Source organism: Ctenopharyngodon idella, chromosome 5 (assembly GCF_019924925.1).
Source record: "Ctenopharyngodon idella isolate HZGC_01 chromosome 5, HZGC01, whole genome shotgun sequence".
Taxonomy (NCBI): Eukaryota; Metazoa; Chordata; class Actinopteri; order Cypriniformes; family Xenocyprididae; genus Ctenopharyngodon; species Ctenopharyngodon idella.
Genome location: NC_067224.1, coordinates 19,043,934 through 19,060,000, shown reverse-complemented (window position 1 = coordinate 19,060,000; position 16,067 = coordinate 19,043,934). Strand labels below are relative to the sequence as shown.

At 36.2% G+C, this 16,067-nt stretch overlaps 1 protein-coding gene across 7 annotated transcripts in view; it reads left to right on the top strand.

Moving 5' to 3' along the window:
• Window positions 1-16,067, top strand: part of tmem8b (transmembrane protein 8B) — a 158,335-nt gene that overhangs the window by 62,787 nt on the left and 79,481 nt on the right. For 3 of the 7 annotated variants that reach the window (XM_051895096.1, XM_051895094.1, XM_051895095.1), the window contains one exon: window positions 1,190-1,397. The exons of the other annotated variants lie outside the window; for them this stretch is intronic. In XM_051895096.1, the coding sequence (XP_051751056.1) occupies window positions 1,190-1,397 (208 nt within the window). The remainder of the gene's footprint in view (window positions 1-1,189; window positions 1,398-16,067) is intronic. 7 annotated transcript variants of the gene reach the window in all.

Sequence of the window (16,067 nt, the reverse complement as noted above, 5' to 3'; positions counted from 1 at the left end):
ATTACAGCGATCTGACACGTCACATTTAAGAGCATCAAAAAAACATTTATTGTTTGAATTTCATGATAAAATGGACAGAATTTGAAAACTAGAACTTTTATTCTTATCATAAGTAACAAAGCACAAAGCCTTTTGCGATTATTGGACGGGAGGCGCTACAAATAATATTTGATGTAGCAAAAAATAAAAACGCAGACCTGGCAACCCTGGCTTGAAATACGGGTGATTCATAGGGTCAAAAAGAGCCTACTTTAGCATCACTATTTTTAAACTGTTAATGCGTTAAAACTCAACACAAAAGCTGGTTTGCCAACCACCAAGAAGAAGAAGAAGTTCAACACGAGTGATTTTCTTCACACACAGCATGTATGAGTTGCAGTCTGAACACGTTTTTCTGCACCCTTTTGATTGACAGGATATAATCTGCCCTGATCATCGGCCGTTTTTAAACAATCGTCCGATAGCCGATAGTGATAATAATAGCTTTTATCGGCCGATACATCGGTGCATCTCTAATATATATATATATATATATATATATATATATATATATATATATATATATATATATATATATATATTTATATTTTAAATGTCGGTAACGAAACAGTTGTTTGGACCCCATTGATTTCTATTATTTATATATATATATATATATATATATATATATATATTATGGAAATCAACGGGGTCCAAACAACTGTTTCGTTACCGACATTTAAAGTATCTTCTTTTGTGTTCAGCAGAAAAAAAGAAATTCATACAGGTTTGGAACAACTTGATGGTGAGTAAATGATGGCAATTTTCATTTTTGTGTGGACTATCATTTGATGATTCTTTGTTTATGAAAACATTAAGGTAAATTTTTTTAAGGTAAATTTTTTTTAAGGTAAATTTCTAGTGGCACCAAACTGAATTGCAGTTTATTTTTTGAGCATCCCAGATGCACTGAACACAATCTCATCCAGTGGTGTGAATTGCAGATTACCTGTTTGACAGACTAATGTCAGAGTGTTTAAAAGCAGTCATTATTTTTGTAGTTCTGTTTTGTGCCAGCTTTAATAGGAAACTCAAACCTCATTTGCATCACACTGGAACATAAACAATGACTCTCTCAGTTGCATTTGGTCTCATCAAAGGAAACGGTCCACAGCTTGTTTTGAAATGTAACCTTCTCTTTGGTTTGCAGGTACTTCAGGTCAGGAGCTCCACCTGTAATCAACCCCCTCCAGACACGTTTTCCAAAGGACACCATCGTACCAGGCTCCTTCGCTGTCACTTTGACATGGACGCTGCCCAACCGCACCACAGGAGTTTTCAATGTCACCAGCCCCCTCCCTGGAGACTGGTTCCTGGCTGCACACTTACCAAAGGATGAAGGGAAGATCTCTGTGAAGGTGAGTATAAACATCAAGGATAAAGCAGTCAGTGGTCACAGGCCCAAAAATTAGAGAATAATTTCTGCTTTTAACAAGAGCTAAGCTTGTTGATGATGAAAAGAGCCTTATGCTCATGGTTGTGCACGTACGTTCCTCTCGGCATTTATGCATTTATAATTGAAGCTGCTCACTTCCGCACAGTCAGTGGGTGGCCTTCATGGGTAGTAATTTAAAAGTGAGCGCTATGAGTTCAAAACTTGTCTTGAACTTCTTTTTCAAATGAGATTATATATGCGTTTCCTGTCAGAGTGCTCATTATTTCGCTTGGGTTGTAATCGCAAAGACAATGGGATTTTTTGTATAATGTCCTGAATATTCATATATATAGATTACATAATGTTAGAAGTTAGCTTTTTTAAAAATGGTTCTTTTTCTTATTGTTCACAAAACCACTAACTTTCCGAGTTTGACGTATGTCTCTGCAGTATGGAAACAAATTTCCACCTCTGAATAAAGAATAAAAGTGTAATTGTGTGACACATTTTTGAATAAGAACGTCATACTGTGATATAAAGTCACATTGTGAAATATAATGTTGCAATTGCGAGATTTAAATTAGTCATGCTGTGACATATAAAGTCACATTGTGATATGTAAAATTACATTACAACTTATAAAGTTACAATTGGGATATATAAAGTATTGATTACGAGAAATAAAGTTGCAATTTTCTTTTTATTCGGACTGCCTTACTGTGGGACACTAAAGTCATTTTCATACAGGCAAAAGTTCAGAGAGCTGCCATTGTGTAAAATGCAGTTTAAATAAAAAAGCAATTCATATTAAAACACAAGGGGTCTATCATGCATCGTAAGAAATGTGTAAATAATAGCATGTCAGCAGTGGCTAAATTACGGCCTAATAATGCTTCCTAGCAGTAAACACAAATGTACAGCAGGCTGTAGTGTTCTTATTAGGGGCATTACTGCCCAGAGGGAACATTTAAATGGGGGAAAATCAGCCAGTGGAAAGTGTTTAAAGGGCTCATGCTGCTGGCTCACAGTGGCCACTGAGTTTACATAATGCTTACATATACCGATTTTAAAATCTCTAAAAGAAAGTGCATTCGATGGACAGGACAGTATGGTGTGTAATGGTTCCCTCTAATAATTTTTTCCATTGTGGGATGTTCTACAGAAATGAACAAGACCAGTCGAAGTTGTTATTTTTTGCATGTTTGTATCATTATTTTATAAAAAGGATGCTGTCCAAATAATTTTGCCCCCCAGTGTATATTATACAGGCAACACAATCTTTTGTTCCTAGAAAAAATTGGATATGCCAAGATTAATTTTATGTCTGCCTTACAGAGTTATAACTGGATACATTCCACTGGTTTATATTTGCATGTAGATATGGAGAACTTGTTTTCTCTGTTTCATTGAGACTCACATCTGCTTTAATTGCTCTTCCATGCATAATTTAGCCAATATCTGACAGTTCTATAAAATGGAAGAAAAGTGCTATTACACTCTGAAAAACAGGCCTGAAATATGATTATGTGCTTGCTTTAATTGTATTAGAAAACAACAATAGCCAAAGTGTGTTTTGGCCTCTCGCATGTACATCTTCAAAATGTGCAAGTAAAACTTATAAATGAAATTTAGTTTTTAAAGGAATAGTTCAGCCTTAAATGAAAATTTCTGTAAATTGAATCACCCTCATGCCGTTCTAAACACTTATGGCTTTCTTTTTCTTTGGAACACAAGTTGAAAGTTTATGAGAAATGTCTATTTTATGAATCGTTAGCTCTTTTGAATCACATCTTTGCAATGAATCAGATTCAGTTTGATTCGTTCACAGATCAGACTGATCTGTTTCTTGCTGATTCAACTATTCGGTTAACAGCTTACTAGAGTGGAACTCAAATTCTGTTTCTCACACCAAGCTATCATGTGACATCAAAATAATTATATTTTAGATTTTAAAATATTTTATGGTGCATTTGCACCATTTTTGTAACTTTAAAGTTTTAATCCCCATAATTGCTTAAGGCAGGGGTGTCCAAACTCAGTCCTGGAGGGCAACTGCCCTGCAAAGTTTAGCCAAAGCCACTGGAAGGCAAGCCTGCAACCTTTAGCCAAAAAAGCATAATGGCTAATGCTAACACTCTGGCTAGGCGTAGGTGGTACGCAGGGAAGGAGTTTTGAACAACGGGCACTAATGTCACTGCCATTACACAGTAGGCTGAGAGGTGCCGCACGTGATTAAGTTAGCCGTTACGCTTTCTCCAATGGTAAGAGATACAGACCCTCTCATCTCCCTATAATATACAATCTCTGGTTTAGCTCCAACCCCAATTAAACACACCTAAACCAGCTAATCAAGATCTATCTAGGCATATAGAAACTTCCAGGCAGGTGTTTTGGAGCTGGTTGGAGCTAAACTCTACAGGACAGTGGCCCTCCAGGACCGAGTTTGGGCACCCCTGGCTTAAGGCGAGACACTATAGGTGAATAGGGTAAAACATTTAACTAATAGATATCACCATGGAACTTTCCTAGTTGATTACTTACATTAGGACAATATATTTTTTTTGTATTACAGGTTTTCTGAATAGTTGTGTTTAAATATGCAAAAGAGGCAGTATCTAATCAAATATGCGCTAATTTGCATATATTTCAAGAACCGAAATCTGAACACCGGATTAAGTCAGGTTCAAAATGATTATTTTATTGACATATTAGACTGTTTTTACAGAGGGAATTCTGAATATCTCTTTTTATTACATCTGGGTATCTCTTTTTATTGCTTAAATACTGTCAACAGGCATAAAAAAAAAATCAATTTTCACCATGTTTTTTGGGAATAAAATGTTATAAAGTTCAGGCTATGAATGATATATGAACAAATACCTCTGTAAAAACCTTTAGAATATAGTTAGGAATACAAATGGACAGTTTGTTGAAAGTAAGTGCTACTGAAGTGGAAATTTCAGACTCAGAGTATGAGAAAAAAACTAATTTTGATAAAACAGCCTTTAAATATATGTATTGTAAAATTTCATACATTTTTTTTTTAAAAATCAAAACTGATAACTGAATAACAGCAGGTCTGAACAGTCACACATACACACACAACACACACAGACAGACAGAGCCACCCGCGGAAAGCTAAATCGGGAAGTGTCAAAGTACGCCACGTGATGCATCTAAACGAATGATGTTGTCAGATATCGACACTAGCCAGATACTACCCTTTTTTACTTTCACGTTTGGTTGCTGGTACGAAAGGAAATGACTATATTGGGATCCAAAAACATTGTGCAGGAGTGAGTGAGCTTTACAACCATACCTGTAATGATATGGTGCAGACAACGAAAGCGGTAGGACATGTTGCGTTAGAATGCTAACTCGGTAAATTTAGGCAAAATCTACAGACGCAAATAGACAAACTGTAGTAAAATAAACAACTAAAAGTGTATTTTGGACATTTTCTTTTCAGTAGTCTGAAGGAAGACATGTTGTGGAAGCAAAAATAGCCCAAAATCTCAAAATTGAAAAGTTTTTGCCTGCCGTGTCTCGCCTTAAAGAATAGCCAGCACATGAATTGAAACTTCTATTTTTATGTCCCACGGAAGAAAGAAAATCAAATTGGTTTGGAACGACCCAAGGGTGAGTCGGGTGAACTAATCCCTTTTAAGTGACCTCCCTGGTAAAATAAGGTTTTAAACAACAACTTTACAGTGCATCGCATCTAAATGAATCTTACATTGGAGTAAACTCGTTACGTTAATTGGAATTCTCAAGTTCATTACCTCAATCTCCATCCACAATCTTAAAAACTCTCCCTCTGCTGAGCTTTGTCCTTCGCTGCTCTTACTTATCTCAGAGCCACCAGGCCTGCACTTCAGCCTTTCTCTTTAATTAACTGCAGCAGGTTTGGTGGTGGTGGAGGCCATTCTCCTGGATTAAGAGCAATAATTCTACTCTGTGTACTTCGCTTTAAGGGCACCGTTTTCCTCTGAGCCCACAGGGTCATACTGCCAGCCAATTAGTCATAGACAAAGCTTGGAACGACGAAGGCTTTCTCTTTTCTGTTGGCGTAGGGAATGACAGCACCTGTGGAGCAGAAAAGCTCATGGCCGAACTTACTGAGATGGAGTAATTGGAGGAAGTGTGGAAAGCGAGACCGTGCTTTCCCTGAGGAATACATTTTTTATTTATTAGTCCATGTAGTTTAAATGGGGGGGTTATGTTGAATAGGACTGCTGTGCAGCTGAAAGGACTGTGAGACTATGAAATATCACAAATTTACTCTGTGGCCATCTTGGTAATGTTCGTGCTCACTTCATTTTCTGTGTGTACAGTATGCAATACGCTCCTGTTTACTTTGGATTTCAGTTTTCTCTGTTTTTTAAATCAATTTGCTGAGATCACAGTAAAAACAGTATTTCACAGGCTGGCATTTTAGATTAAACAAACTCTATTTAAAGAATGATTGGTGCTTTTAACTGAAAGGTGGGGATTTAATTGCTATGGACGCCATATTGAACACTGCATTTTTTTGTCTTTTTCATTTTTCTGATGGGTGGTCCATGTCCCCACTTACAGTATTTCTGAATTTCACAAGGGAAGTTTGCAATAATAATGATAATCAAAATCATCAATCTTACAGAAATACAACTGATAATAATAATAATTATAATTGTTATTATTATTTCTCCTTTCCACATGTTCACAATAGCATTAACTCAATCTCAATAATAAATTAAAGGGTGGGATCTTATGCTTTCAAATCTAGCTTGCTATTGCTAGCCTCTCTGAAATTGCCTACCATACCTTTAATGATTGCCATGTACAGCACAAGTTATTGTTAAATCCTTAAAATCCAATTTTGAAATTCACATCATGATCGTAAACTGCTACGACCCTGTACAAATCCGTTACTGACTGTCAAGTAACAGCTTGCAGGATCGCAGCTTCGTGGACACATGGTGCACAGAGGTGAATCCCAGCAGAGCAAAGCTGCAGCGGCCCTCAGCAAAGTGCAAGTCTGTTCTCTCAGCTGATGAGCTCCACAGTGTCTGTGAGGCTAATCAGGGAGCAGCCGGACCCTGCTCTACAGGCACAGTCACAGGAGCAGATGGCCAATTGTAGAGAGAGAGAGTGAGACTGAGAGAGAGAGGGAGGAAAGGAAGAAAGGAAGGAAGAGGGGGGATGAGTAAGAGTCAAGCACGCAGTAAAGATCAGCCGGCCGTCTCTGCTGGATGAAGCTGCCACAGTGGATAAGCAGCGACCAGAAGCAGAGCATCCTGACAGTTTGCCTTGCACTAACTAAACTCTTGGAGTAAATCAATAAACTAATTGGAAACTGTCAGCACTTGGAGATATGTTATCGTTCAGTGCATCTTTGTTGTTTTGGGGTAAGGTCTACACAAGGGGGGGGGGGGGGGGGGGGGGGGGCTGTCAGTTTTGTGGCTGTTTATCTCTGTATTGATTTTTTATCTTTTTTTGGAGATAGTGAACAAACCAAAACATATTCTAGATTTTCTGTGTTATTAAGGTGTGCCTGGTCAGTTGATGCCAATATTCATGTTTAATGAAATTCCCTATAATTCCCAACTGCTCAATAGGGTCTTTTGTAGACTGTGATTGTCAGGGAGGAGAAGATTAATTATTAGTAGTCAGTGGTTATGGATGATGTGTAAATTTTTTTTCCTCAATGTTAAAATCCCCAGCTTGCTGTTTAATACATTCAGCTGTTTAAAGCATCCATCGGTTGATTCCACTGAAACGTGTAAATAAGTCAAGTCACCTTTATTTCTAGCACTTTATACAATACATATTGTTTGAAAGCAACTTTACAATAATAAACAAAAAATAATGATCAATGATGCAGACTTCTTTAGATATACTCTCAAATTCGGCTGTCTACAAAGACAATAGTGCTATTATTCATCTCAATTCAGTTCAGTGTTGATTCAGTTCAGTTCAGTAACTGTGTAAAGTTCATAAATTATGAAATAAGTTCAGTTACATTAGAAATAATACTGTTCTCTATCAAAATATTGTTTGTTTTTTCCTCCCATCCTAGCCAGCTTGACACCCCTGCACTGTCTCAACCAGTGGCGTGAGTTTGGGGGTTTGTCCAAACAACAGAAAAAGAGATGTGTTTGATGTTACAAATCTGTTTGAGAACAGTAATCAGTTTTGATATTCAATTCTGTGACAACCATGGTAAAAAAATTACATTATTTACCTTTAAAGGGACAGTTCAACCTGGGGTGTGTTTCCCATACAACGACGTAACTCGCTGCTTCATTACCATAGTGCGATGCATCGTTGAACAAATCAACTAGCTAGTCATGACAGTTTCCTGAAACATTATTGTCGCAAACCTGTTGTTCAGCCAAGTTGGTTAATGGTTAATGATGTCACGCAGGTGGTGGTGTAATAACTTCTTTAAATTAATCTGTTTGAGATCTAATTAATGCTAGATTTTCTTGTATAAATTACGAACATGACATCTGAGGACTAATTCTCAGTTATTTTGCTTTATTTCCAGATTCAATCATAGGCTTGTTCTTACATAGCAGAGCACGTACGCATATGCGCACTCTTCAAAAACAGTGCTGAAAATCTCTTGGCAAACTAAAATATTTCAATGACATTTGTATGTATTCGAAATAAAAGATATACATTGTACTTAATGTCAGCTTGCTTATTTTGCTCAAGGTAACGATTTATTAAGTCCACATGTCCTAAAAACAAGAAACTATGCTTCTAACCACAGCTCGAGAGCTGTCGTTCCAACCACACAAGTTTGTGATGTAGTTTGCGAATGTACATTTGAACAATGGTTTCGGGAAACACCAAAATGTTGAACTATGTAAGTAATGATGGAACTTGTGATGTTAGTTGGCTAACGATGCTTTTGGGAAACGCACCCAAAACCATCGTTATTATATCTCAATAAATTAGAATGTCATGGAAAAGTTAATTTATTTAATTAATTCAACTCAAATTGTGGAACTCGTGTATTAAATAAATTCAGTGCACACAGACTGAAGTACTTTAAGTCTTTGGTTCTTTTAATTGTGATGATTTTGGCTCACATTTAACAAAAACCCACCAATTCACTATCTCAAAAAATTAGAATACTTCATAAGATCAATTAAAAAAAAAAAGGATATTTTAAACAGAAATGTCAGGCTTCTGAAAAATATGTTCATTTCTATGCACTCAATACTTGGTTCCTTCTTTTGCATGAATTACTGCATCAGTGCGGCGTGGCATGGAGGCAATCAGCCTGTGGCACTGCTCGGGTGTAATGGAAGCCCAGGTTGCTTTGATAGCGGCATTCAGGTCATCTGCATTGTTGGGTCTGGTGTCTCTCATCTTCCTCTTGACAATACCCCATAGATTCTCTATGAGGTTCAGGTCAGGCGAGTTTGCTGGCCAATCAAGCACAGTAACACCATGGTCATTGAACCAGCTTTTAGTACCTTTGGCAGTGTGGGCAGGTGCTAAATCCTGCTGGAAAATGAAATCAGCATCTCCATAAAGCTTGTCAGCAGAAGGAAGCATGAAGTGCTCTAAAATTTCCTGGTATACGGCTGCATTGACTGTGGACTTCAGAAAACACAGTGGACCAACACCAGCAGATGACATGGCAGCCCAAATCATCACTGACTGTGGAAACTTCATACTGAACTTCAAGCAACATGGTTTCTGTGCCTCTCCACTCTTCCTCCAGACTCTGGGACCGTGATTTCCAAATGAAATGCAAAATTTACTTTCATCTGAAAAGAGACTTTGGACCACTGAGCAACAGTCCAGTTCTTTTTCTCCTTAGCCCAGGTAAGACGCTTCTGACGTTGTCATTGGTTCAGAAGTGGCTTGGTATGTGGAATGTGACAGTTGTAGCCCATTTCCTGAAGACGTCTGTGTGCGGTGGCTCTTGATGCAGCTTCAGCTTCACTCCAGCTTCAGTCCACTCCTTTTGAAGCTCTCCTAAGTTCTTAAATCAGCTTCGCCTGACAATCTTCTCAAGTCTGTGGCCATTCCTTTCACTTGTACACCTTTTCCTACCACACTTTTTCCTTCCAGTCAACTTTCCATGAATATGCTTTGGCACAGCACTCTGCGAATAGCCAGCTCTTTCAGCAATGACCCTCTGTGGCTTACCCTCATTGTAGAGGGTCTTGATGATCCTCTTCTGGACAACTGTCAAGTCAGCAGACTTCCCCATGACTGCTGTTGGGATTACTGCCCTAAACCCAGTATTTGTACCCTGAGAATGGTAATTTAATAGAACTTGAAATTAAGTATTCTAATAATTTGAGATACTGATTTTTTGATTTTGATGAGCAGCAAACTGTGATCATCAAAATGAAAACAAAAAAGTCTGGAAATATTTTACTTTGTCTAATAAATCTAGAATATATTTAAGTTTTACTTTTTGAATTAAATTACAGAAGAAAAAAAACTTTTTCATGATATTCTAATTTATTGAGATGCACCTGTGTGTGTGTGTGTGTGTGTGTGTGTGTGTATATATATATATATATATATATATATAATGGTCTGAATACTTAGGACCATGTGATATTTCAGCTTTTCTTTTTTTAATAAATCTGCAAAAATGTCAACAATTCTGTGTTTTTCTGTCAATATGCGGTGCTGTGTGTACATTAATGAGGAAAAAAAATGAACTTAAATGATTTTAGCAAATGGCTGCAATATAACAAAGAGTGAAAAATTTAAGGGGGTCTGAATACTTTCCGTACCCACTGTATATACATATATATAATGAAAGTCAGTGGGATCCAATGTTGTGTGAAACATTCTTCAAAATATCTTCTTTTGTCTTCCAAATCAAGGTCATACTGGTTTGGAACAACACGAGGGTGAATAAATGATAAATTTTCTCTGTTTTTTTGGGGGGTGAACCATCTCTTTAATGTAATCGCATTTTCTGTAAACAGCACTGCCGTTCTGATAGTATGCTGCCTTTTTACGGATAATTTTTTATCCAATTATAGGGCTGTCACAATTAGATATTTACCATTATTGTGGCTAAAAGAATTCAAGAAATTAAAGTATTATTGCAATATCTATAGAAATATTATTGCTTTGTTTATTTAGTTTTTTCTTTCTTTTAGCCAATGAATCACACTCAAAATATCAGTGTAGGGAGGCGGAGAGAGAGAGTTTGTAACCATAATTGTACAAAAGCACAAATTACTGTCGATCAGCTCTTCCTGCAGGGATCTTTTACAGAATCCAAAAAAACTCCCACACAGATGAGCTAACTTATTTTGTGTGCAAGTAGAGTGTCTTGCTTTCATCTCCTGTCATCTTCTCCAACATGATTTTGAGCAGCAGCAGTAGCTACACACTGCTTCGTATTTTTACTTTTTATGACAAGTGGCAACCAGTGATTACTATAGAGGCAACCTATATTACTAAGTTGAAGTGTCAATCAGAATACTAGCGCTAGATTATTTACATTATCATATGTGTATTAACACAATATTAATATTTCATTTTTTAAATATCAAGGTTATAGTCAATACCGATATATTGTGACGCGTCTAATATAAAGCAAAAAGGGATTGCACCCAACTGTTGATAGAAGTAAGGAAGCAGAACTTTTCTGTCATCACTGATTTATTTCTGGACTTGGGAGCTAAAGCACAGAATAGAAGTGGAGAATTGTGGGAGATGTGTGGGGGAACACCAGACTTTACCAGTAATGAGACTGTGGATCCCTGCAGTTCTATTCCTTGACAAATGATAAATGTTTTTCATACCAGGCCGAAAAGCTACTCTCAAATGCCTTAGTGCCTTATATGCTGCGGGTTCACGCGCAAATACTTTTTCAAGTACAATCATATACAGAGAGGAGGAATTTTTGAGAGATTTATTGATTGATTGATTGATTGATTGATTTTTGAGTAGGTGGCAGTTGCATTACCAAACACATGTTTGAGTCAACCGTGATCCACCATATATAATAAAGGAATCTTTTTCTCATTGGCCATATGGACTCCTCCTCCTCGTTCTGCATGAGCAGCATGTCAGGGATATTATCCCTCGCACAGCTGGAGACCACATTAGACATGCAAAATGCCAACAACAGTCCGCTATCAATTCTGTGTACTGTTTGGTGCTCTGCACGCTTGCACAGAGGGCTCTAATTATTTCACTAGTTGCTCAAAGTTGCCAAATTTGTGCTGTGAAAAGGGAAGCAATTATTTGCATCTTTTTCTCTCTCTCTTCCTTTTGTCTGCACTGTGTGTCTGCGCTGGCACATGAGTTGCAAACATCCCCCCTAATCAAATCAGATCAATGAAGAATTGTAAGGAGGCAGAGGCATCACGAGTTGACAAATCTTGCATGTCAGACACAATGCAAAAATCGTGGGGCGGATGGAAGCAGGGCGGGTGTACAGAAGCAAGGCCGTGTCTGCCACCACCAGCACCAGCTGTGCCTGCTTTATGTATGCAGCCATGGACAAACAACAGATGGGGCTCCTTCTTCAGTTTGTTGTTTAATGGTCGCTGTTTTGCTGTTTTCCATCCTTATTATCCCACCTACAATTCCAATATGCCATTTTAAGCTAAGAACTGATGTTTATATATACTTGCATGCACTGTGTAGTAGCAACATTACGTTTTAGATAAAACATTGAATCCGTTGCAGAAGGACACTAATACTTAATAAACCTAATACTTTCTGACTGAAATACTTACTTACTACTTTCTACTTCCCTCTGGCAGGCATAGATTTTAAGAACAATTTTCTCCCTCAGGCAATCTATTTAGATCATTATTTTATATCCTATTTATAGTTTTATTTTTCATATTTACACTACTAATGAAAAGTTTGGGGTCAGCATGATTTCTTTTAACAAAAGTGATAGTAAAAACATTTATAATGTTAGAAATCTTCTATTTTAAATAAATGCTGTTATTTTGAACTTTCTAAATATCAAAAGAAATATCATTTCTAAATATCAAAGAATCAAATACAAATACAAACTGTGTTACAAAAAATTTATCATGGTTTCCACAAAAATAATAAGCAGCACAACAGTTTTCGTAGTAATAAGAAATAATATTCATGAGCACCAAAATCAGCATAATGATTTCTGAAGGATCATGTGACATAAAGACTGGAGTAATGGCTTCTTCAGCTTTGTCGTCACAGGAATAAATTACATATTAAGATAAAAAAAAAAAAAAAGGTCATTTAGATTGTACAATATTCACAGTATTGCTGTTTTACTTTATTTTTGATCAAATAAATGCAGCCTTGATGCATTGTAAACCCGAATAAGTTGGAAAAACTACAAAAAAATTTAACTTAAAATTATCGTGTAATCTCAATTTAAGTATTTTTAGTAGTGGATATTTAGCTAGCTATAACTAACTAATTCAGCAAACAATAATTGGTAACACGTTTTGATAACATTAGCATAGCATAGCAATTGCTGAAAGAGTACAGCAATTTAGAGCATTTTCCACTCGTTTTTTCCACAAGCTCATGTTCCACTCGTCACCATGATGGTAACCCCCCAACCAAAAAAAAAAAAAAAACACATATCAGAAACTCTTCTAATTTAACATAGCAAAGCATTATAGACTACTAAATCTCCCATTTAACATTAATCTTTCACCAAAAAAAACATTATAACACTTAATTTTAGTATTTACTCTTACTTTTGAGTGCCATGACAAAGCATGCTGGGAAATAGCCCAGTTTCAGGTAAATTTAAGTTGGTCTAAATTAAAAGAAACAAGTTCATAGAACTCAAAACAGTGAAACAATTCAGATCACTTAAAATGTGTCAGTTTCATGAACTCAAAAGAAAAAGAAAGTTCTAAATACTCATAAAAGTTAATTTGATTGAACTAATTTGTTTAATTAGAGTTTGCCCTACTCAAACCAATTATTTATTTTGAGCATTAGGGTTTACAGTGTGAGCATAAGAGACTTATTTCAAAAACATTGGACATTTTAATTGACTTTTGTGTAAAAATGTCTTAATTTTGCATGGTAAAAATTCTGGTATTAGGTATTATATTTCTCTGAATAGTTTAAATATACTTTTGCCCACCATGTATGCAGTATATAAACTAGAGCAATAGTAGGAGTAGTATGCCAGCATGCCATTCTAAACATAGCCATTTGCAACTAAAGTCTATGAAAAATCTTTTGCTTTTTGTAATAAGAAAAAGAAAAGAATTATCGAAGCCATCAATGAATTGCTCTTTGCATGTCCATGTAAATGTCTCACTTATTACCTAGGAGACATTGAGACTGTCTTAGTTCTGGTGTATGGCTGCAGAAGTGATTTACAGAACAGTTCATGCTGAAATGAATGAGTCTTCTAATCAAGCTGAGAGCGAATTAGACCTTGATAATACACCAGAGATAATGAGCGACACATGACTCTGAAAACCATCTATGCAATGACACCTGCCCAGTGGTGCAAATCCACCAAATAGACTTTAATGAAATGAGAATGTGTTCTGCCACCATTACAACAAATACCTCTAGTGTGTCAAGGCTACTTATGAACCGAAGGCTCTGAGACATTAGGAGATTAGGTGCATTAAGCATTAGAGCAAATGATGAAAAATAAGTGGTTTTGATTAGCTGCTTCTTCTGAAATATTGATGTTTACTGTCATAATGAAAGCTGCAAAGAATAAATGGTGGATGATTTGCTTACTTTTTGAATGGGCCGTCGTCAGTGCACTAGCTAGGGAGTCAGCTGCTTCTAAGGTGTCCTGTTGTCAAAATCGCTCGAGTGCACTGAAACATACAATCCCTTGAAAATTACCAAAATGCTTTGACTGCTCATTATATTCACTTACCAGAAACGTCTCCCAAGTGTAATTATATGAAGACAAAATCTTATTTTTTCTGTTTTTAAGAGATTTTGTTTGTAATTTTCTATCATCTCTAATGTGCATGAGAGAGTACAACCCTGCAAACCTTTTTTGTAAAGTATTATATGATTAGTAGAGTAGTAGGCCCCTTTTTATTTTTTATTTATATACATTCATTTATGTATTTTCTGTAATTTTATTCTACTGAGATACTAATAATTTTATTGTAAGTATGTTTGGCCAGGCTGTCATTCAAAGAAATTATGAACACATGGAAAAACAAGAGCGAAACAATGAAACATTAATAACTAATTATGTTGTAGTCAATGTATGCTTTTTTTCTCTGAGCTTTTTTTGATACTTTTTTTTTTTTTTTTTTTTTGCATAGTAAAATAAAACCCGTAGCTGTAGTTTGTATGATTTTGTCAGATAAATACCTTAACCAAGTTTAGTGCATTGTTGTTCCCTTCATGTTTAAAATATATAAAAAATATGAGTGCCACATGATCTTCAGCAATACAAGATCCTTCAGAAATCATTCTAATATGCTGATTTGGTGCTCAAGAAACATCAAAGTCAGAGTCCACTTAATTTGTCATTTTAGCACATCACATGGCATTGGATAAAAAAAAAAAAAAAAAACAGTCCCTACAGTAAACACATGTAGTAGACAGTCACAAGAACTAAACCACAACTGTACAAAATGGACAATAAATACAGACCACAGTACCACAAAGTACAAACAATAAAAACAGAATTGATAGTTATCAATGTTGAAAATAGTTATGCTTCTAAGTTCTTACTATTTTGGGGGAATCGCGATACTTTTTTTTTTTTTTTTTTTTTCAGAATTCTTTGATAAATAGAAAGTTCAACAAACTGATTTTTTTTAGAAATTATTTTAAGAGGTAACAGTGTAAAAGTCTTTACCTTCATGTTTGATCAATCAAGGTCTGAATAAAAATTAAAAAGGGTACATACATCTGTTTTGCTTAAAAAAAAAAAGAAAAAAAAATGCAGGACAAGTGCTTATATGTATGCTTATTTCACTGCTGTTTTCGACAGCTACTGTACAATGAATATGCATGATGATGTGTTATACAGTGATGTTACCAGCTATGTTTTAATGTACAATGTCATAATCATGCCATCCGTGTCCCAGCTTTTAGTGGATAAAAGCCTTTGTTCATTTCACAATTATATGTTCATGATATACTAATTCACATCATGGGAAATTTTGTAAGTGGAATGAATTTTATTTGTTGAGGTTTTCTTCAAGATATTTTTTTAAAATTCTTTATAAATTAAGGAATATCTAATTATATGATGACTATTGAGGCAGTGAAACCCACAGCATAATTAATCACACACCACTGCAAGCCAATTAGCTCTTTCCGTTGCCCCGCCCCCCCTCCTTTCAGTATTGGAAGTTGCCGTCACCACTGACGACTGTCTCAGTTATTGTTCAACTGCATTGAACTGACAGATGCGGCAGCAGACTCTCTCTCCCCACCTTATGAAGTAATAACATGGCTGACTGACCTCAACAGGAAGCCAGCAGTGATATGCGGTTGACATTCGACAGCGCTGTGGGTAGAATAAACCAGTGAAAATGACCCCACGTCTCTGGCTGTTGTCCAGTACAAACAACGGAAAAAGACGAATGTGCACTCTGGAAAGATAATGTATTCTTTTAGCATGATTCCTAGATATTTAATACCTGTATGTTTGGTGTGATTGTGTTTCTCTGTGTGAAGATGGTAGGAAAAGAGATTGGCCGAGTAG